Raw genomic sequence first — 24,232 nt, 5'->3', positions numbered from 1 at the left:
GAATGTGGGTGTTACTTCTGCCCATGCATCTCTACCCTGCTGTCGATCTTGCTTCACACACCACTCACTCTCCTCAGCCTTTTCACCTTCTTTGTCTTTAACCTTATCCTCGGTAACCTTCCCACACCCCTTATGACTCTCAGATGATGTAGTGGCCAAGGGGAGTCACCTTTGCAGTCCATATAGTCCTGGAGAATATCCAATATCTGGGTCATCTGAGAGAAGAGTAAGACGCAATGGCCCCTGGCAAGAAGAAGAAAAGGAGAAACTGCCAACTCTAGTAGTGTTTATGGGGAGTGACCCTCAGGCAACATGACCAAAGAGGACAACTTTACACATAAGGGAAATGCTAAAGTAGAAATATCAATGTCCTGTAACTTTTTCAGAAACTCTGAATACTTTATACAAGAAGACAAAGTGCCTCCACATGTACCTGCATCCCTCAGAGCAGTCCTAGGGCACCTGTCAATTCACCAGGGAGTGTGGAAGCCCTGGCGTAACCAAGGAGCCTCTTTCCGGAATATCACTTCACTCAATGAAAACAGAAGTTTCATTTCAATAGTAAAATAAATATACATGTGAAGAGTAAAGGCAAGGTACAAATATGTGTGCACCCACTCCCCAAGATCCTGAAGAGCTATGGAAGGCTATCTACTGCTATTCTCTACTTGGCGGTACAAGTCATTACCATCTAGAAAAGTCGAGAAGCATCATGTTACAGAAGCAATCCACCATGGTACACAAGAAACTTACATATAGAGAGTGAAGAAAGGAAAGGATAATTCAAAATAATGTAGAAGAAACAAAGTCAAGGTGACAGCCCTTATCATCAGACATTGTTTTAAATTTGCCTGAACAAACAAGGACAATGCTGTCAAAACAATTTTTTTTTTTAAGAAAACGAACTTACCTTAAGGTTGCCAGGAGAGTAAGACCAAGAGTTAGGGAGAACATCGGCCAGACTCTAGCCCCAAATTGTTGGAAAAAGCACTGAGTTTGAAGGTGAGTACCTCGATTCTTATCTCTCTCTGCCACTTACTACCTATATGACATTGGGCCTGACCTTTCAAGGTCATGAAAAACTTGGATGGAAGGTATCTATAGGTTCTTCTCCATCTCTAACACACACACTTATGGTAGATATGTCAAAGGCCATAAAATACAGTAAGACGTGTAATTATGATTATTAACAGTTTTTTTATATTTATGTTTTAGTCATAGTTGAACACAATACCTTTATCTATTTTATTCTTTCAATTTCTTTAGTTGTAGATGGACACAATAACTTTATTTACTTTTATTTTTGTACGTGATGCTAGTGCTTAGTCACTGAGCTATTTATTTATTTTTGTGTGGTGGTGAGGATTGGACCCAGGGCCTCGCATGGGCTAGCTAGGCAAGCACTCGACCACTGAGCCACAACTCCAGCACCAAGACATGCAATTATTTAATTTGCAAAAGACTGGGCAATTTTGACAAATCTGAAGTTTTAGGTTAGTTCAGGCCACACCTGGGGCAATCATCCTAAAGGCACAATTCTGAAATTCTTGAGTCTCTGGTCTTTTCCTAGACTCCCCCTTTCCTGTGGTGATGAAGATGTACATGCTGGATACCAGGTTGCTGAACACTAACCAAATGTCATCTTCTGATACCCAACTTGCATTTCTGGGAAAGAGTATTCCCCAACTACGCCTTGAGTTTAAATCAAATCCCAAAGATCAACAAGAACCAATGTTTACTCAACCTTTATTATGTGTTAGTTCAATTCCAGGAAGCAGCAATTTTAAAAGAAATGCTCAATGTTGACTCGTCCTTGTGGATGCAACCAACATAGTTGGACTGATGAGGTGAACATACACTGATCAACAAGGTAGCAGAGTAAGGTAGGGCTTGCCAAGTCCTGGACTGGGATCCTAAATGCTGTAGGAATTCAGGAAAGAAAGGATAAAGGTGGAGGAGTGGGGTTGGATGAGATGGAATGGGGTGGGTGTACAGTTGCAGAGAAAGTAGGCCCTGAATTCCAGGCTTCTAAAAAAGGGAACTTGAATCAGTCTCAAGAATCAGTAAGTTCTTCATTACTCAGGTTTGAACCAGTCACTCCCCGAGAGCAGTACATGTCAACCTATTCCTACCTGGAATGCAGGAATGCCAGCAGCTTATCCAGCAAGTGAAGTTTCCCACTAGCCTCAATCAGGTGGTCTCCAACTTCAAAAGGCTCTGGCTCCACACCTGGAAAGCAGAGAGCCCAATCCTAATTGTGTGCCCTGAGTCAGGGCAAAATTCTTAAGTAGAAAACCCAATAGGTAGGCAACAGAGAGAGCCCAAGCTCTTTCTAATGCAGTAGGCCCTTCAGTCTCACCTATTCGAGGCATTTTCTAATTATTTGCTTAATATCAACTGCAGAGCCTGCCACATCCAAAAAGTCTAATAAATATTTATCTAAGAAACAAACTCACTCTTTAGGAAACCAAGGGAAAGGAAGATGCCAGAGATCAAGAAGATCCACAAAGGAAATTCTAAGGCTCTCATTCTAGATAAGAAATCAAGAAATAGGCTTAGGTGTGTATAAAAGTGATTCTCAAGGTACAGGCAGCAGTCAGAATATTCTGGAAGATGTCCTTCAAAATCTATGTTCCTAATGCCCCTTCTCCCTTAAAAAAGAAGTTCTAATGTGCACTTGATTAAAGTTCTGTTAAACTTTTAAACAGCTCCTAATGGTACTTGGCAGACTCCTTAAAACAAGTACAGCAGACCTTTTGCAATCTTTCTACACTAAGGAATTCCAGGGCCAGAGAATCGCCCATCAGAGTGCATCAAAAAACCCCAATGGGAATGAAAATGAAACACTACACATAAATTTGTGGCAACAAGAGCAGTGCTTAGAGGGACATGTACAGAAGTCACTAGGATGAAAGGAGAGAGCAAAGGGCACAGAGCAGGAGCATGCAGACAGGAAGAAAGGCAGGAAAAACTGCTACCCCAGAAGCTGAGTGAAGAGCGACCCAAGGAGGAAGCCATCTGCTGTGTCAAGGGATCTGAGAGGTTAACGAAACGTGAACTGACAATGCCTGGGCATCACAGAGAACACAAGGAACTGGGCGTAATGACCGAGAGGGCTCAAGACGAAAGGAAATCCAATCCTGAAGAAGGGTCAGATGATTCCCCATTATGACCCATTCTGTAAAGCTGCCAGTTTTCCTCTCCACAACTGTCACTATCATGAAAGAAAGAAAAGCTCCCTGCCCTCCAAAAAAGCTTAGAAACATTTCTAGATTGTAGAAAAGTAGAGCCAAGGCAAATGCCATGGATCCTGCATTAAGAGAGAAAAAGGAAAGCAGCTTAAGGGATATTACGGGACATGTGAAGAAATCTTCAGTATGAATAACACGAGATATCATGAATATAGAGAAAATGAGAAGAAGCAGAGTAGACACATAAATGCAGCAGTTCTGTTGAAGAGTCCAGCTATGATTTTGGTTACAGAACTAATGAAAAATAATGGGGGTAAACAGGACACTGGCTCACCATCAAACAAATACGGGTGATCCACGCACTTTCGAAGCTGGGATAAGATATTCTGAAGTTTAACTTTCCTTGCCATCTCATTTTCAAATGCATCTGAAATTTTGAAGACAGAGAGGAAAAGGGACTAACAAATCAAAACACAAACACAACACAAACATAACCTTACTCATTTCATAGTATTTCCCTCAAATTTATACTAACCTCCCAAATGGCAGTCAATTGCACTGAGAATTAAAATCATACCAATATGGGATTTTCTTACTCCTCACTTTGTTTTGAGAAGGAAGTCTACAAGGTGAACTTAGCAGTGCTTTGTTAAAACAATTGTAAACTTCTAAAATTTCTTCTTTAAGTGCTATTGTGGTTTTAAGAGGGGAGAAAAAAAGCAAATAGAGGATAAAAATCATGAGTAGACACTTAAAAGTGTTTGCTATATTGCAGGCATAAGAAAAACCATGCAAGAGGAAAAAGGGAAATTCCATCATGCAACAACCACGTCTGAGCTACACTTAACACTGCTATTGTTCCACGTCAGGTGATTGGCATATCATTCAGAATACAAAATTCTACCTTATATTCTTGCTACACAAAGTGAGTGTAATCATAAAATATTTCCCTGCACAAAAATCACATCCCCATTTAGTTTCTTAATGGACCAAGTGCCCTCTGAATACCTAGGTCTTTCATCAAAATAGCCTTGTAGTATTTTTTCTGCAATGCTGACATGCCATGGTATATCACTACTTCTGTCTTCTTGGGAAATTCTTTAGCTACCGGTGCTTTCACTCTCCTCAGCAGAAACGGCTGCAAGAGGTTGTGAAGTTCACTTGCTGTGGAAGGAAAAACATAAAAGAGTGTGGTACAAAAATACAGCAGAGGCGCCGAACTACTAGAGAACATGGAGCAACTCACTTTCCTCATTTTCATGCTAATTCTGCATTCTAGGTCAGTACAGTAAGTTTTCACAGTTACAGATGCTCCTGGACTTACAAAGGGATTACATTCCTATAAACCCATCACAAACTGAAAATATCTTAGACATAAAAAATGCCTTGAACGGACCTAACAAACCACAGCTCAGCCCACCCTACCTCAAATGTGCTCAGCACTTACATTAGTCCACTCAGAAAATAATCTAACCCGAAGCCTCTTCTATGAAAAACTGTGAAGACTTCATGTAATGTGCTGAATGCCTGTGACTAAACAACTGACAACACAGAGCACTGTGTGGTATCAGTTACTTACCCTCAGGGTCGCTGAGTCATTGGGGAGTGGTGCCTCGATGCTGCCACCCCACCTCACAGGACAGTACCTTACAACCTCTCCCAAGCCTGGGAAAAGACTGAAACTCATGCCTTGTTATGGCTGAAGAGCATCCCAACCTGTATCTACACCACATTTCCTTTTTATCTGCTAATGGACGTCTAGGTGAGCTCCACACTCTGGGTACTGTCAAGAGTGCTGCAAGGAACACAGGAGCACAGACATCTCTTGACGTGTCGATCCCCTTCTTCGACTATACACCCAGTATGGGACTGCTGAATTGTACAGCAGTTCTATTTAGTTTTCTGAGGAAACGCCATCGTGGTTTTCACGATGGCCGTACTATCTCTATTCCCACCCGGGTGTCTCAGAGTTCCCCTTCCACCACAGCCTTGCCAGCGTGTGGTGTCTGTAATAACCATTCTAATGGGGGGAGGAGGTTTCCCATTGTGTTCCTGGTTTGCATTTCCCTGATGATTATATTGAACATTCTAATATAACAGCACACACATAATCACTGGGTGGCCCCCTGCCATCTGTTTTGGACAATCATCCTAGGGTATTCAGATATTATGGGAATGTTTCACAAGGCAGAGTGGCAAAGGTATAAGAAAAAGCTATGGATATACGAATGAAGGCTTCCCTTTTCCCTTACACATCCCAATCATCTCAAACTTCTGGTTAAAAGAAAACAGCAGTGTTGCAGAATTCTTAACAGTAGTCTGGGTCTATAGCATGCACTTACTTTTCCGCACTGGCAAGTGGCATGGAAAGTTAACAAAGTCTATAATTTTTATAAATTACAAGTTGAAGCCGCATGGTAACATGAACTTGAGGCATGACGATGATAAGCTGAAGGCCAGCCTATGAAACTGAGCAAGACCCTGTCTCCAATTTTTTACAGAAGGACTGGGAATGTATCCCTGTGGTAGAGCACCCCTGGGTTCAATCTCCATACCACAAAGAGAAAAAAAAATTGAAAAAAAATTAGAAGTTGGTTTTTAAAAAAGCACACATATCAGTGGGTACTTTCTACTTTTTCCAAAAGTGAACCAATAATCCTCACTGCAGAATCATGTAACAAACAAGTAAGAGCCATGGATAGCAGACAAGTGGACACCACACGAGGGACCATCATCTGCCTTATATCTGTGGTGGTTTTTCTCCCTGGAAAGCATTCTCCGGTTATTGATTCTCTTCCTTTTCAATCTGCAACTCTTATGCATTAGGGAAGTTTCTGTGTCAAGATCTCTTGGGGATAATTTGCTGAATGGGAATTAACCTGATTTGGACTCTTTTTCAATATCCCGGTAACGTTCAACAAAATCCTCCATCTGTTCCTTGGAAAACAGGTCAGTTCCACAAAACTGAGGGGAGAGTAGAGCTCTTAGAGGCTGTTCTGGATAGGAGTTCCAGTCAACAGGAGACTGAAGACCACCGAGAACTAGAATATGTAAATAAACACAATTAAAAATCTCTACCACTGGGAAGCAAAACCAAGCGACCCATCACAACATTTATTTGAACACAGAGGGACATGATATAACACAATGAACCAAGGCAAATGAAATCAGAAGGCTCAGGTTCAAGTTGTACACTCTATTTAATGTGAGAAATAATACCTCTCCAGTTTCGACCATAAGGAGGGGATAATAATCTGTAAGAAGACACTCTTGTAAGCATGTAAGTAACATCGCGTTGTAAACTTTTGAGTATTACATGAGTATTCACTAGGGTTACTAAATGCAATCTATGTGAGGAGTCAAACTATGTTATAACCTACATGGGGGAATTAACGGGAGTATCTGAGTAAACACATTCATTCAAAGAGTTTGAGAAGCCAAAGTTATTTATAGCATCAGGCCTCTCTGCTACAAGCAAACAGCAAGATTTACACTGACACAATGTCTGTTCATAAACTTTGCAATATATCAGAGTCAAGATATCAAGATTTCTAGATGTTTCTGGATAGTAAGCTATGGACAGTCCAACATAAAAAGGGATTCTGTAAATTTTTGAGAAACAGGGCTGGGAATGTGGGTCACCAGCAGAACGCTTGCCTAGCATGCATGAAGCCCTGGGTCAATCCCCAGCATTTCCAAGAGAAAAAGGAAAAACACTGAGAAACAGATAGGAACACGGAGGATAAGAGACTAATGAAGGGAGAAAAACAGTAACAACAGATATCAGGCCAAGCAAGGTCAACCTCTGAGCTGACATTAACAAGAACTTACACCAGCAGAATTAAGTAATGTGGAAAAGTCACATCCTATGCATGTGTATTATTTTAAATATAGAGTACAAACTCTTGGGAAGGACATGTAACCAAGGGTCCCTAAAAAGAAGGCAAACAGGACAGCACAGATAGAGGATGCCCTACCAGGCAGGGGATAACAATATTTGAAACTAATAAAAATGATGATATCTTCAGTAAAAACACTGCAACTTTTAGGCCAATAAATATTAAATACATAATCCAGGTCTAAGATTTTCCTCTAAATGACCTCTAAATTTAAGTGATTTATTATAGGATGAGGACCAAATTTTGATTATCTCAGAAATTAACAAGTGTGGTCTCATGAATGAGCAAATTTTCAAGTTAACAAGGAGAAGGTACTTCACATTTCATTGGCTTCTCAGAAACAAGGGCAGCTCCAGGCCACAATGATCTTTCTCATCTACTTTGCTGAATGATACAAGAGATCAAGAGAAGGGAATGCAATCAAGTGTATCATACTAAAAATACAACAGACCAGAGACTGAAGGCAATATGCTGTAAGAAATTGGTCTCTTCATGACTCCATGTGAAGGGTAAGTTTCTAAATAGGTAAATTGGGGGAGGCGTAAGGTATATCCAATGCATCTACAACTGCAGACAGGAGTATAAGATCTTTATTTGTAAAAAAAAAAAAGAGAGAGAAAAATTAAAAGCACTCAAAACAGAGTTGAAACATCTCCAAAAATACAATGCATTTTATTGGGGTAGGGTCTGACTCATTTGATAACTGGATTTTAGTAAATGTTATCTTCTATATAAGAGAGAAAGGAATAGTAATTAGCCATATTAAATACTACTTTTGTCACTGCCCTCCCAAATAGGTTTATTTAGCTGTGCAGAAGTCTGAATACAGAAGTTTTAATTTATGAGATGGACATCATTATCCGAAGTACATGTATGAAGACACGAATGGTGTGACTCTACTTGTGTACAACCAGAGATATAAACAATTATCCTCTATATGGGTAATGTGAATTGTAATGCATTCTGCTGTCATATATTACAAATTAGAACAAATAATAATAATAATAATAATAATAATAATAATAATAAAGTTTCAATTTAGTTGGCTCTGTATAGACTAAACTAAGTGGTTTTAAAGGGGAGTTAGAGGGGAGAAGGAATGGTGAACAGATGGGTATAGGATTTCTGAGCCAGGAAACTGCTCTGCATGATACTATAGGGTGGAAACATGCCATCACCTGTTTGTTCAAACTCACAGGACACGCAACAGCGAGTGAATCCAGCATTACGGACTCTGGTGACACTGCGGTGCCAATGTAGTTTCATTAGTTTTAACATTTCTCTTCAGGGAGAGGCTGAGATAGGGGAAGCAAGGCTTGTAAAGGGGCAGGGGATATATGGGAACTCCCTGTACCTTCTATTCAATTTTGTTGTAAACCTAACTTGCTCTAAAAAATAAAGTCTATTAAAAAAGGAAGGGGGGTGTGTAAAAACTAAGACTATCCTTTGAGTTTACCTCTGAGAGTGTCTTATGCAACAGAGAGCTTTGGCTTTTCAATCTGTGGGCTTCATCCACAACAAGCACACTCCAGGAGAAGCTGTGAGAGAAAATCCAAACTTTCAGCTTCGTGTAGCTCAAACATATTTCACAACCACATCTTACTATACAATTATGACGTGTTAGAAAGACTAACAGCCCACTCTGTTAGAAGCATACCTGGCATCGTTACCTTCCTATCTGGAAAGGTTACCATGTGCTTTGTTTTCCCCTCAGATGAGAGAGATCTATGCAGAAAGTAAGGAGCCGGAGACAGAAATGAAAGGATACGTTTATCATATTGTACTATGTAACAGACATTGTGCTTGTGGCTTTGTGTGCAATTTAATCCAAGGAATAAGACAAGTAATCATAATCGTGCCAACAAAGACACTAAAACTCTGAAAGGATAGGAAACTAGGTCAAGATCATAAGGGCAGAGCAGAGATTCAAACCCATAAGAAAAATCAGGAGACAGTGATGTCACAGCAGCTAAAGGAGTAGGACTTTAAAATGGGAGAGTGGTGAACAGGATCACGGAGATGTCCAGGATGATGCAGCCACTGGACTTGTTAACGTGGAGGTCACTGGGGGCTGCTGCCACAGCATGTTTATAGTATAGTATATCACGAGAGCAATTTCTCAAGAAGTTTCAGTCCTAGAATCATATTTTTAACAGATGCTACTGGTGAAAAGCTGTTAAAAAAATCCAAAATATGGAAAAAGATTGGATGATATTCTAGATGTATTAACTTAAAATAGCAAAAAAATGAAAATAAACTATCTAACAATAGGTGATAAAATGATAAATGGTAGCTGCAAAATACAATAATGAAAAAGGTATAAATATTGAATATCCTTTTAAAAATGTGAAAATCATGCAAAAGATAATAAAGTGGGCGTTATAAGACTTTACCAGTTTTTAATTTTACTGGTAAACATTATGGAATCCCACTGCATTATTTTTGCACTTGTAAAACTAAGTGTGTCAAACAAAAAAGTGGGTAAGGAAGGACAATACCTGAAAAATTAAAACAAACGTCTGTGTAAAGGCTGGCCTATAAAAAGGAAGCCTTCTTTCCAATACCACGGCAGACACTACAGACATATAGGAAGATAATCAGAAATGATGTTGAAAACTTGTACTCCAATAAAATAGAAAACCTCAAAGGCATCGACAAATTTCTAGAGTCATATGATTTGCCTAAATTGAATCAGGATGAAATACACAATTTAAACAGATCAATTTCAAATGATGATGGGCTGGGGATGTGGCTCAAGTGGTAGCGCGCTTGCCTGGCTTGCATGCGGCCCGGGTTCAATCCTCAGCACCACATACAAAGATGTTGTGTCAGCCGAGAACTAAAAAATAAATATTAAAATTCTCTCTTTCTTTCTCTCTTAAAAAAAACATTCAAATGACAGAATAGAAGATACTATCAGAAGTCTACCAACCAAGAAAAGCCAAGGACTGGATGAATACACAGCCAAGTTCTACAAGACCTTTAAAGAAGAACTAATACCAATACTCTTAATTAATTTCAGGAAATAGAAAAAGAGGGAGCACTTCCAAACTCATTTTATGAGGCCAATATCACCCTGATTCCAAAACCAGGCAAAGACATATCAAAAAAAGAAAACTTCAGGCCAGTATCTCTAATGAACAAGATACAAAAATTCTCATAAAATTCTGGCAAATAGAATACAAAAACATCAAAAAGATTGTGCACCATGATCAAGTGGGATTCATCCCAGGGATACAAGGTTGGTTCAACAGAAATCAATAAATGTAAGTCATCACATCAACAGACTTAAAGATAAGAATCATGTAATCATCTCAATAGATGCAGAAAAAGCATATGACAAAATACAGCACTCCTTCATGTTCAAAACACTAGAAAAACTAAAGATAACAGGAACATATCTCAACATCATAAAGTCTCTCTATGCTAAGCCCCAGGCCAACATCATTCTAAATGAAGAAAAATTGAAGGCATTCCCTCTAAAAACTGGAACAAGACAGGGATGCCCTCTTTTACCACTTCTATTTAACACAGTACATGAAACACTGGCCACAGCAATTAGATGAAAGAAATCAAAGGGATACATACAGGAAAAGAACTCAAATTGGCATTAATTGATGATGATACGATTCTACACCTAGAAGACCCTAAAAGTTCCACCAGAAAACTTCTAGAACTAGTAAATAAATGAATGTAGCAGGATATAAAATCAACACTCATAAGTCAAAAGCATTTCTGTATATCAGTGACAAAGCCTCTACAAAGAAATGAAAAAAAAAACTATCTCATTCACAATAACCTTAAAACAAAAACAATAAAAATAAAACAAAAACAAAAACAAAAACAAAACAAAAACCCCAGAACACACACAAAAAAACTTGGGAATCCACTTAAGGAAAGAGGTAAAAGATCTGTATAAAGAAAATTATAGAACCCTAAAGAAAGAAATCAAAGAAGGCCTTAGAAGATGGAAAGATCTACCTCGCTCTAGGTTAGGCAGAATTAATATCTTATCAAAATGACCATACCACCAAAAGCAGTTTACAGATTTAATGCAATTCCAATCAAAATCCCAATGGCATTCCTCATAAAAACAGAAAAAGCAATCATGAAATTCATCTGCTAAGATAAGAGACCCAGAATAGCTAAAGCAATCCTTAGCAGGAAGAGTGAAGCAGGGAGCATCACTATACCAGACCTTAAACCATACTACAGAGCAATAGTAACAAAAACAGCATGGTATTGGCACCAAAACAGACTGGTAGACCAATGGTACAGAATAGAGGGCACAGAGACTAACCCACAAAATTGCAATTATCTTATATTAGACAAAGGTGCCAAAAACACACACTGGAGAAAAGATAAACTCTTCAACAAATGGTGCTGGTAAAACTGAAAATCCACGTGCAAAATGAAATTAAACCCCTATCTCTCACCATGCACAAAACTCAAGTCAAAATGGAAAAAGGACCTGGGAATAAAACCAGAGCCCCTGCACCTAATAGAAGAAAAAGTAGGCCCTGATTTCCATCATGTGGGATTATCCCCCAACTTCCTTAATAAGACTCCTTTGGTGCCACAATTAAAATCAAGAATCAATAAATGGGATAGATTCAAACTAAAAAGTTTCTTCTCAGCAAAAGAAACAATTTGTTAGAGTGTACATCTTGGGAGCAAATCTTTACCCCTCACATATCAGACAGAGCACTCATCTTTAGGGTATATAAAGAACTCAAAAAGCTAAACACTAAAATAAATAAATAAATAAATAAATAAATAAATAAATAAATAAATAACCAACCCAATCAATAAATGGGCCAAGGACCTGAACAGACACTTCTCAGAAGATGATATACAATCAGTCAACAAATATATGAAAAAAAAAATGTTCATCAACGCTAGCAATTAGAGACATAAAAATCAAAAGTACTCAAAGATTTCATCTCACTCCAATCAGAATGGCAGCTATTATGGATACAAACAACAATAAGTGTTGGCGAGGATGTGGGAGAAAATACACTGCTGGTGGGACTGCAATTGGTGTAGCCAATATGGAAAGCAGTATGGAGATTCCTTGGAAAGCTGGGAATGGAACTACCATCTGACCCAGCTATCCCACACCTCCGTCTGTACTCAAAGGACTTAAAAACAGCATACTACAGGAACACAGCCACATCAATGTTTATAGCAGCACAATTCACAATAGCTAAATTGTGGAGCCAACCTAGATGCCCTTCAGTAGATGAATGGATTAAAAACTGTGGCAAACATACACAATGAAATATTACTCAGCAATAAAAGAGAATAAAATCATGGCATTTGCAGGTAAATGGATGGAGTTGGAGAATAATGCTAAGTGAAGTTAGCCAATCCCAAAAATCCAAATGCTGAATGTTTTCTTTGATATAAGGAGGCTGATTCTTAGTGGGGTAGGGAAGGAGAGCATTGGAGGAACAGACAAACTCTAGATAGGACAGAGGGGTGGGAGGGGAAGGGAGGGGGCATGGGGTTAGAAGTGATGATAGAATGTGATGGACACTATTATCCTAAGTACATGTATGAAGACATGAATGGTGTGAATATACTGTGTATACAACCAGAGATATGAAAAAAACGTGTTCTATATATGTGATATGAATTGCAATGCATTCTGCTGTCATACATAAATAAAAAAAAACTAATACAAAGAAAGATAATTAACCCATAATGAATGTGTTGGTCAGCTTTCTGCTACTGTGACAAGTAGCTGAGATAATGAGTTTATAAAGAGAAAAGTTTTACTCTGGCTCACAATTTTGGAGGGTCAGTCCTCCATCAGCTGGCCCCCTTGCTGTTAAGCACACCATGGCAGAAGGGCATGGCAGAGCAAGCCAGCTATCTCAAGGCTGGGACAGAGAGAGCAAAGAAGAGGATGAGGCTGGATCCCTGCTACCCATTCCAAGGACACACCCTCAATGAATGACCAGAAGACATCCCATGAGGGCTCACCTTTCAAAGGTTCCACACACTCTCACCAGTTTCATGCTGGGGACCAAGATTTTAACATATGAGCCTTTGGGAGATATAGAGGATCCAAACTATAGCAGTAAATCTCAATAAGTACTAGCTGTTAATAATATCATCTTCTTCCTCACTTTTACTCAACTCTTTTTTAAGCATCTCTCATTTTTCCCTCTTATTTAAACCATTTAATAAATATGTTTACACAGTTCTTGTGTCCCACAAGCACTGTAAGAGGAATTTTGGAGGGAAGGAATTAAATGTGGGAAATCTGATCACAGAGGCTCACAGTATAGGCAGTGGGCAGGTTAATAAATACACTGGCACTCTACCTACTGGTGAGAACATGCCACCCTTTTGCCTTCGTTTCTGTTTGTCTGCATCTGCTACAAGACTACACACCCCTGAAAGTCAAGGTCAATGTCTTAATCTTCTCTATCCCTATGGCCTCATCTGGACCATGATTCAATAAATATTTGCAGAAAAACAACAACAAAAACAAAGGAAGCCTTCCTCCTCAGGCTACAGAGAAAATGAGGAAGAGAGCCAGAGACAGACACTCAGCTAATGAGAGTGGAGTAGGAGAAGACTGAACTGGGGATCCAAAGAGAGGGCAGGAAGTCCAAGGAGAGCACTGGGCAGAATAAGCAGGGGATATATTTAGGATTATAAGGAGACAGGGTCCCCATGAGGTTGGACGGTGGTTATGACATAGGTGGTGAGCGTCCATAGTATAGTTCCACTCAAAACAGACTAGGTCTGATGCCTTTGGAAGGACTAGACACAGATATGTATATACACAAACATCTAAAAATGCTTATTTAACGCAAAAGGCTAAGTGAAGTGGATTTTGGTTCAATGAGTGAAAGTGGATTGAATCACTCATCAAAGGAAATTAAAGATTGTTTCCCGGAAACAAAAGTAGAGGGAATTCCAACACAAGAATGGAGAGTCAAACAAGGGAACTCCTGATCTTCTCAATCCAAGATTTTACAAGCCTACTGTCTGTTGTCCAAAAGATTTCAATATTTCATGGTGATAACATACAACTTTAAATGGCCTTCATAAACCTCTTGAGTGCAGATTTTATCACATTGCCTATTTTCAGAATGTAAAATATAGCAATGGAGAAATATAACATTAACAAACATACTAAAAGAAACAACTATGTTGTTGGGATTCTTGCTATGAGTCAATATTATAAATGTCCCTTTATTACTAAGGCTCTTAAATCCACCCAGAAATGCATTCAGAACAGACTGAAATATAAAAATGTGTTTCTGCTGAATAAGGTGACATTTCAATGCTTCTACATACTTAGAGACACTCTCTTAAAAACACGGTCCAGGGCCTGGGGCTGTGGCTCATCAGTAGAGCACTTGCCTAGCATGTGCGAGGCCCTGGGTTTGATCCTCAGCACTACATAAAACTAAATAAATAAAATAAAGGTATTGTGTCCAACTACAACTAAAAAAATAAACATTAAAAAAAAGAGGCCAAAAGCACCAAGTGCTGGGTTTGAATGTCTGCTCTGCCTTACTTGGATTCTTAATCTCTTAATTTCCTCATTTGTAAAATGAATAATAATCCCTGCCTACTAGGATTTTCATGAAACCAAAATGGGACAATTTACCTAAAGTACCCAAGAACATTTATGTCCCAATCTTATTACCTTCTGAGACCTGCCAGATAGTACCATGTTTCATGGATATCTTTGTACTCCTCACCCCTCTATTGTACAGACCATGGGGCAGCTCTATAATTTACTTTCCTGGTTATTACCAGTAACTCCCTTTCCATGGAGAGACTTCAAAACAAGACAAGTTGGATATTAAGTAGCCAAGAAGAGCTGGGGGAAGGACTGAGTGGAAGAGCAGTTGGGAGGCTCTCAGCTCAATGCCCAGAACCATAAAATGAAATGACATGAAATAACGTGACACGACATAAAATGAAATAAAGTAAAAAGGAAAAGAGGGAATACATCATATGCTCATTTAAATGTAAATTAAGTAAAACAAAATACTGGATGGAATCATAAAATCTTGGGCCCAGTCATCAAAGTAAGAGTAAAACAGAAACTCATTCACAACAATCTGGATGAGGAAAAAATATTTAAAATATTGATAAGGCCCTTTGAGAACAAAACCTTCTGAGTATGAAAGATGCACACAGGGTATGATGGGGCACACCTACAATGACAACTACTTGGGAAGCTGGAGGATTGCAAATTTGAGTCCCATCCCAATGACTTAGTGAGACTATCTCAAAATAAACAATGAAAAGGGCTGGGCATGCAGCTCAGTGGTAAATGCCCCTGAGTTCAATCCCCAGTACCAAGACATAGTTAAATGGACAAATTACAAGTATACTTCAAACTTCTTTTCCAAATAGTCAGTTCTACAGCACTGACTGCTGCTTGGTAATTGCCAGGAAAAGGCTCCTATACTACAGTGAAATCTCAAGCAGCAGTCCTGACAGGTGTCTGTGCAAGTTACAGTGTAAAGAATCCAGTGTCCAGGCTGGATGCAGTGGCCCACCTGTAATCCTGGAGACTCTGGGAGCTGACGGATGAGGATTACAAATTCAAGGCCTTCCTTGGCAACTCAGAAAGACCCTGTCTCAAAATTTAAAAAAATAATAAATAAAAAGGACTGGAGATGTTGTTCAGTGGTAGAGTACTCCTGGGTTCAATCCCCAGTACCAAAATAAAACCAAAAAACAATAAAAATCTGCTAGTAATAAAAATCTCTAGTAATCTCCTAAACATCAACCATGTAGATTTAATCTCAGTTGTCACAACAGTCATCCAAAGTAAAAAAGGTAACTACCCCCAGTTTACAGATGAGGACACTGAAGTTGATGGAAATTAAGAAACCAACCCAATAACACATAGCTAATGAGTAGAGGTTAGATCACAGAATTCCCACCATGCCTGCCTATACATCAACAGGACCCAAAGAAGACAGACCAGACATATCAGGAAAGAGGCCAAGTATCAAAAAAACGTAAGACAAGACAAGACTTCCACACATTCAGCACAGTTTCTGACAGGGTACAGTATACTCACGATTTTAGAAACGGTGCATCTTTCAAGCAAATCTGAAAAATTAAGGAAGACACATTAAAAAGACTGGTATTGCTGGGCATGGTGGCCCACACCTGAATCCCAGCAGCTTCTGTAGACTCAGGCAGGAAGGTGGCAGGCTCAAAGCCAGCCTTAGCAACTTACTGATACTCTGTCTTCAAAAATAAAAAGGACTGAGGATTGGCTCAGTGGTTAAGCACCCTTACGTTCATTCCTTGGTACCAAAATAAAAAAGTTAGAATTAAAAAAATAAAGACTGGTATTGATAAATTCTGATTATTAATAATCTAGTTTCTTATTTCTTGTTAACTCTCTTAAACCACAGGATCTAAGCCTTTAACTTGTTTACTAAGTTAAAAACTAAGCACAATTTCTAAGTAGCACTATCACACAAACAGATAGAAATTATGCTTAAGTAGAGACTTCAAAACAAGACAAGTTGGATATTAAGTAGCCAAGAAGAGCTGGGGGAAGGACTTACTTAGATAAGTATTTAAAACAAGACTGAAACTAGGCATCCTGCATTCCTATCCCCCGGTTATCAGACATGATGCCTCTGTACATGAAACCCTCTGCCCTGCTGCCTGCCTCCTCCTGTTCATCAACAAAGAGGCAGCTAAAGTGCCACTTTCTGGGAAGCTTTCCCCTTAATCCACCAGTAGAGAGGGAAATATGTCTCGCTACCTTGAAGCACAGTGATCCTGCACTTCGTTTGGTCACAGTCCCTCTTTGACAATGTGATGAAGGTGGATGTCCTCCTAGAAAAATGTGTGCTCTCAAAAAAAAGTCAATACAACTCAGTGGGTTCTACAACTTCTAAGGACCCAGGTTAGGAGAAACGAATGAATACCTCATAGGTAGCCAGCAGCACATGAAAACGTGACTTCTGTTTTAGGTCTTGCTGAAGATGGGCTCTTTCCTCCTTGTCCCCTGCATATGTTACACAAGAAAGACCTGGAGCAAATCTAAATCCAAGAAAAGAAGCAGATGAACCCAAATGCCACAGCCATGAGATAGTGTGTGCATGTCATGGACGGACTGCAGTGTGCAGACGCTATTCATTAGGTGCTGGTCACAGAACTATACCTAGAATAATGGTTAAACCCCAGGGTAAGGTCTGTGTTAAGCAGGGAGAAGGATCAGGTCTAAGAGGGTCTTGTGCTAACTAAAAATGCAATGATGTTTTTCACTTTAGTTACTTCCTATGTTACTATGAGAAGGACAGTTTATCCTTTACATCAGCAAAATTTACTGAGAATAAGTACTAGCCTTTAAATTGTAGAAGGGTAACAGTAACACCCACTGGATCCTCCCCTATCAGATCTTGTGTCTTGCCTACACTGTTTCAGTTCAACCTTTCTGGAATAAAATCATTGAATATGACAAGATTTTGCTTCATGATCTTTTATCCATCATCTAGAAAAATATCTTAACATAAACAATACAAGTTCAGCTACATCTACTCTGTACCTTTCCATTTCTTCTTTCCAGTTGTCCAAAACAGACAGAGGACTGAGAATCAGAAATGGTCCTTCATCATTTAACCTTCCCGTCAAGTAAATGAGGAGAGCAATCGTCTGAAACAAAGCAGGCAGTTTTGATCACCTTTCCAGGAGACACAACCATAAAGTTCCCACAACCATAGGCAGAGAACACAATCTGTTATACATGACTTGCTTTATAAAGAAATTCCATACAATCTTCCACGTATTAGGAAACTAGTACGTTCTTAGAACGACATCAGGTAAGCTCAGTGACTTTGCTAAGGAAATTGATGGTGTTCAATTACTTCAAGAGTTAACGAGCAATGAGGCTCAATATTTATGTAACTGAACCAAAGGGAAAAACATCAGGAAAGAACAAAAATCAATGAAACCAATACACTTGTTGGAAAACAGCAGGAGTACTTTGAAACTATTAAGCTAGAAGTGCTAAGACCTGACAGCAAACAGTACCCGCACATCACAGCCTTGGCCCTTGGCTCGGCTGCTCTGATGAGAGTGCTTTCCTTCCTCCCCAACTTTCTCCCTCCTTCTATAACCATTTAGAGGGTGCCTTCTACTGGCTCAAGTTCTAAGCTCAAGTTATATGTGAACAAAACAGATACAACCTTTGGTCTTTCATAATGGGTGCATTATAATCATACTGTATAGCGAGATCCATATGCCATAGTTGTACATGCATATATCTATAACACACATTCAAATGCAGAAAACAGACAATAAATCATTCTCACAAGAAGTAGGAGTATGAAATGAAACTTTGCAAAGCCAAATGTGCATACTTCAGGACATGTTTGAGTACACTTATGTCTCTAAAGTTGCTCTCAACAAACAAAAACACGTGAAGAGCTTGCATCCCCAAATACTGTGCTATTTCTGAGGAAAAAATATGCCCTAAGGATCAAATTCAAAATCCTGAGAAAACTATAGGCTCAAAGGTGTTCACATCAAAATTAATTTAAGTAACCCCAAAAAGGGGGAACTCATGATTCCTCATCAATAGGAAGTTTAAGCAAATTATAAATTCTCGATGCCAGTTGAATGATTGTGAATATAATAAAATGCAAAACTACAGTGCCAATGTTACATTAATGAATAGAAACCATATAGGCTAGGTGTGCACTGTAACTTCAATGATGTAAAACATACCTTGCTGCTTATGGCTGTGGTTAGAGTGCTGTGATGACAGAGTGGCAGTTCATTTTTTTTTGACACAATCATATTAATCTTATAAAGGAAATGATTTTCTCATTTAACTATCCCAGCCCAAATTGTGCCCAGAGCATCCCTCTAATAAGTGGCTTAACTGGATTAAAACCATTCTGTTGAGTGCTCCCTGAGGAAGCAATTTAGAGAAAGTTTGTCTTTTATTACCACAAATCAGAAGTGTCTACCAAATAAATTTAGAGTCACTAGTGAATTTTATCAAACATCTAAAACGTAAATGAGAACAATTTTACATAAACTCTTGCTGAAAATTGAAGAGGAACACTTTTCAATATATTCTATGAGGCCAGCTTTACCCAAATACTAAAACCAGACAAAATTAGTATAAAAAAGGAATATCACAAAACAATATCCTTCAAAATGTAGATGCAAAATTTCTAAACATTCTTTTATCAAAACAGACTTGGAGTTGGTATATTTTTAGAGAATTTAAAGTAGAGGTGGAAAGGCAAAGGACAAGTGGAATTTGCTGGCTCTCTGTGAAGTCAGTAGGACAATTTCAATGACTGAGACAAAGGAGATTATAGGGAGGATACCTCCAGGAAACTGATTTTAGTTTCATATTTCTTGTTCAGGAATATACCAGGAACAGATTTGTTTGCCCAAGAGAGAGAAGTGATGAATCTCAGGGGACCTTATATAAGTGGTTGCAGTGTTTCTGAATAATGCCAAGATTGATGAGGTACATCTGGCCTAAGTAAAGGAGGCTTCAACATATGATCAGACTAGCCTATGTGCACCATGTGCACCACTGCTCCAGCTTAAAGTTTATATATATAGTGAGCGTTGGAGGGGACAGTTGAACTTCTAAAAGGATGATGAGACCCTTGCTCATTCTCTCCAGTGACCACTGGTGAAACTTTCCTGGGATTGAAAAGTTTTTATCTTCCTGATTTCTGATCAAGCTGCCTCTGACATATATCGTGATTATACCAGGATATCTTTTGTATCCTTCAGATAAGTAATCCTTATGTGATTAACCCAAGAGGTGTTGTGACTGAATTTTCCATTAATCCAAGGCCATGTGTCAACCCAGGGCAGTATTGCTTATTATTCTGGCAAGGCATCAATTTCATCACTCCACCATTAATCACTAGATCAATGCCCGAGGGGGCCACATCTCATTCTCCCCTTTTAAGGTCAGAGAGTCTAAGTTTTATTTTGGAAAACATAGGGTACTTCCTCCATATTTCTCTATCACTGTAGAAAAATGGACAGCAGCCCGACCCCAACCCACCCCCATTGAGAAAGAGAGAGTAATATTAGAAGCAATACAGTTAACTTCATATAGTGTTACTAAGGAGCACAGTCAATTTGGTCCTTGGGCAAGTATACATGCTTCACACAGAAAAAAGCCCTAAACCTGGGCCCATTAACTGCACTTGTAACTCAAGTAACTTTTCTCACAGACACATGTCAATGCTCATATAAAGGTAATGATATAATTAATAACTGCCCCTACAACTAGAAAAATCAATCCCAAGGTTGTGATCTCTTAAAAGTTAAGCATTTCGTATTCTAGTATATATATACATATACACACACACATACACCCTCACACACACACATATATAACAGCACTTAAAGATGGTATTAAGCCAGGTGTGGTGGCACATGCCTATAATCCCATTGGCTCCGGAGGCTAAGGCAGGAGGATCATTAGTTCAAAGCCAACCTTAGCAATTTAGCGAGGCACTAAGCAACTAAGTGAGACACTGTCTTCAAATAAAATACAAAAAAGGGCTGGATGTATGATTAAGGTTTTAAGTGCACCTGAGTTCAATCTGGGGTACCAAAACAAATATATATATATATATATATATATATATATATATATATATGGTAATGAGTTGTGAGGAGGTGTTTCGGTGTAGGTAAACAGTGCTTCTTCACAGTAACATACCTGGCAGGTCTTACCAAGGCCCATCTCATCTCCCAGGATGCAGCCATTTTGACAGTGGAATCCCTGGGCTAGCCAGTTGACTCCCTTCAGTTGATAAGGGCATAAATGAATTCCTAGAAATAAAAAATAGAGCAAAACCAGAGAGTAGACATTTCAGCACATATGTGGGCTAAGCTCTAAGGCTTTGAATGAAGAACATGGCTTACATTCCCTTAATGTCAAACTTTATTGGTTCTATCTTTTATTGGGACATTCTATGTATACAAACATTAGCTGATTTCCAAATTTCTTTTTGGGCAGACTTGGGTTACCATTCAAAGCCCTGAAATAACCAGTCACTGTTACATAATCTTCTTGATTGATGAGAAACTCAGCCTAGGATTTGTTCTATAATACCCAGTCTCAAGCCACTGTCCTTTTCTGGAAATAAGTATTCCTGGAAGTGATGTGACAAACAACACATGGACTATTCATATGCTTGCTTAATGGCACTCATCTAAATCTGCCATTCCTGCTATATTGTCCCTTAAAGAAAAGGGGGACAGTAAAACATCATGATCCTGAATGCTCCCTTTCTGTTTACAAAAACCTAGCAAATTAAGGGACCAATGAAATCAAGCCTAGGCTGGAAAGTCCAGATACATATCATCTTGAAGGACACTGGCTTTCTCTATGCACACTGGGAACTAGGGCAAGTTAGTGTTATCTGTAAAAAGCTACTTTCTTGCATGTATGCTGGTCATACACACAAACTAATGCTGATGTCACTGCTTCCTCAGTCTAACATGTAAGCCTCCTTCCTGAATGGGGCTGGGCAGAGAACTGAGGGCTCTGTGGAAAGGATACATATCACTTGTTTGGCCAGAGCCACCAGGCAAAACACCAGGAGCAAGAGAGGTACTGCTTGGAGAAGTACCTTCAGGGACCCAGATGCTATCTGTTCAGTCTGTTGCCACGGAACTCTTCCTGGAGCCGTCATTGATCTGTTAGAAGTTTTCCCGGATAAACCATGTCTCCCATGCTGTCTCCATTTGGCCTCCCCACAACCTAGTACAACTGGGCTGTAGACTGCCCCTGCTAAAGGACAAAATGAAAACAGGACTACACTGTGCGCCAACAGAGAAGCAGGGTTAAGAATGGAGACGCTGCTACATGAAGGGTGTTTAAAACTTAACAAGAATGGCAAGACACTATAAATATTTATGTTATTATATATATATTTATAATTATATCTATAAAATAGTCAAAAGTAAAAGGTTGATGGGATGGGGATGTAGCTCAGTGGAAAGAGCACTTGCGTCCTGGGTTCGATCCTCATAAAATAATAAGTAAAAATAAAGATATATATTTAAAAAAGTAAAAGGTTGAAGTGGTGGATAAAGAGTGACCCTCAAAGAGTTCATGCACAGACCTCAGAATCAGTGAATGTTACCTTATTTGGCAAAAAGGACTCTACAGCCCTGACTAAGGTTGAGGGCCTGGAGGTGGGGAGACGATACTGAGTTACCCTTTAGAAAATGGACCCTTTACCAGATATGATTAGGAGGAGGTGACTATAATGAGGCAGTCCAGGTACTCCCGCCCAGAAGACCTTGCCATGATTAACCTTCCCTCTTGTGAGATCAGGATGCCTTGCAGTTTGAAGCTTCCTCTTGTTCTAAATGATCTGTTGGCTCTCCAGAGTCAGACCTCTGTTCTAAAACTCCAGTCAATGTCTGGGCTATGATATTCTACAGAAGTTTTGCAAGATATTATCACTGGGGAAACTGAGGAAGGTTCTATGGGAACTTTTTTTTAAACTGCATGTGAATCTATAATTAGTATATAATAACATGTTTAATTAAAATGATATGAAACTATACAAATATAACAATATTTAATACTTAGAAGATGACTGCAAAAGTAAAAAAAAAAAAATTATCCAAAAAGAAGTTAGATAGAAAAGGATTTAATATTGAGAATTAGGTCACCATAAATTTTTTTGTTGGAAGGGCTGGAAAAGCAGCCCCCGGTTTAGCTTCCTGGTACAACTGCTGGATAACGATCACAGAACTGGCTCATGAAGGTGGTATCTACCTCCAGGACCAGGAATCCAGGAACCCACCAAAGGCATAGGCTATTTCCCCAAATGTTTTACAAAGAACACACACGACTGCTGGAATCAGGAAAAGAAAAATCTTAGCTCACAAACAGTTTCCCAAAATATCCACTTACTTTAACAAACAGGATGACCAGTCGCTACCCTTGGGTCTGGTGTTCCCCCTCTTCCCTGCACTGCCTGGTAGTTTACACCCCGACTGCTCTTCCCAAGGCTTCCCCGGCGACCCGCCACCTCCACAGTCCCCTGCAGTCTCTCCGGGTCACTGCGGCGGACCAGCCGCGCACAGGCCCCTCTCCACCCGCCCACCACCCTCTGAGGGAAGCCGCACGGCGCCTCGTTTCCCCAGAGCCACTGAACCTTGGGTGGGACCCCACAGTCAGAGGCGGGCCGAGCGCTCTCCACCGAGAAGCGCTGCTCTCCAGGCGGGAACCTCGGGCGCGCCCCCCCAAGTCCTGCCATGGCCCGCGGCCCCCCCCCCGCCCCGCGCGCCGTCCCCCCGCCCCGCGCCCCCCCCCGCGCTCCACCAGCGCTTCCATGAGACGACTGACGGCGACTCCGCCTCCCACAGGCGCCGCAACGGTCCCGGGCTCCCGTGAGGAACGGGGCGGGGAGGCCGGCGATGGTCGCTGCAGTGGCTCCCCAGGGCAGGACGGGACCCCGACTGACCTCTCAGGACGACGCGAGCGTGAGTGGCCGGAACGCCGCGGGGAGAACCACCCAGCGGCCAGCCACCTGCGGCGCGCGCAGGCTCCGTCAGGAAAGTCAAAGGGGCGGTGCGTCTTCCGAGTCCGACCAGCGCCACCCGCACAGCCGAAGCGCCTGGACCCGGGATTCGCGCCCCACCGGGCACGTTTCCTCGCCCACCGCCCGGGTACCCGGAAGTGCCTCGCGCCAAGCTCCACCCACCCCCTACCGGCGGAGGGGAAGCCCTGGCGCCCGCAGGAAAACCTCCTTTCGCGAGACTCGGCTCGCGAAAACTTGGTGTGCACCAGGTGGCGCGTCTGGGCGGCCCTTCTCCTGCAGCCCACTTACCTGTCAGGCAGCACTGCCGTAAGTCCTGCTCCTGCACCCGCGTCCTCACCGCCTCCGGTGGGCCCTTCGCCTGGAAGCCCGGCACTCGGCCCTCCATCTGGCTGCAAGAGGCTCCGCCCCACAAGCCGTGCGTGCGCAGCCTTTCCTGTGAGCAGCGGAGGACCCTGGGAGCGCCGCTCAGGGCTGTAGGAGCGCTGCGCAGCCGCCAGGGGGCGCCCGCTGAGGACGTCTATGGCGAGCAGCTGGGGGTCCACCACAGGTCAGTCCTGGAGTTCTTGGCTGGAGCCCTGGG

The 24,232-nt window shown here is 40.7% G+C and overlaps 1 protein-coding gene across 1 annotated transcript in view; it reads right to left on the bottom strand.

Moving 5' to 3' along the window:
• The window catches only part of LOC144252920 (chromodomain-helicase-DNA-binding protein 1-like), a 63,496-nt gene extending 39,476 nt beyond the window's left edge, over positions 1-24,020 (bottom strand). The window contains 12 exon segments of the mRNA XM_077794954.1: positions 170-243; positions 2,133-2,229; positions 3,526-3,618; positions 4,200-4,355; positions 6,071-6,145; positions 6,148-6,232; positions 8,547-8,628; positions 16,158-16,189; positions 17,026-17,140; positions 17,646-17,752; positions 20,808-20,920; positions 23,941-24,020. Coding sequence (XP_077651080.1) covers positions 170-243; positions 2,133-2,229; positions 3,526-3,618; positions 4,200-4,355; positions 6,071-6,145; positions 6,148-6,232; positions 8,547-8,628; positions 16,158-16,189; positions 17,026-17,140; positions 17,646-17,752; positions 20,808-20,831 — 940 coding nt within the window. The 5' untranslated portion in view covers positions 20,832-20,920; positions 23,941-24,020.
• Positions 24,021-24,232: the final 212 nt, after the last annotated feature.

The sequence above is a fragment of the Urocitellus parryii genome, unplaced genomic scaffold, assembly GCF_045843805.1.
Source record: "Urocitellus parryii isolate mUroPar1 unplaced genomic scaffold, mUroPar1.hap1 Scaffold_67, whole genome shotgun sequence".
Classification (NCBI taxonomy): domain Eukaryota; kingdom Metazoa; phylum Chordata; class Mammalia; order Rodentia; family Sciuridae; genus Urocitellus; species Urocitellus parryii.
Note: the sequence above shows the minus strand (reverse complement) of the source record. Positions and strands in the feature narration are given on the sequence as shown.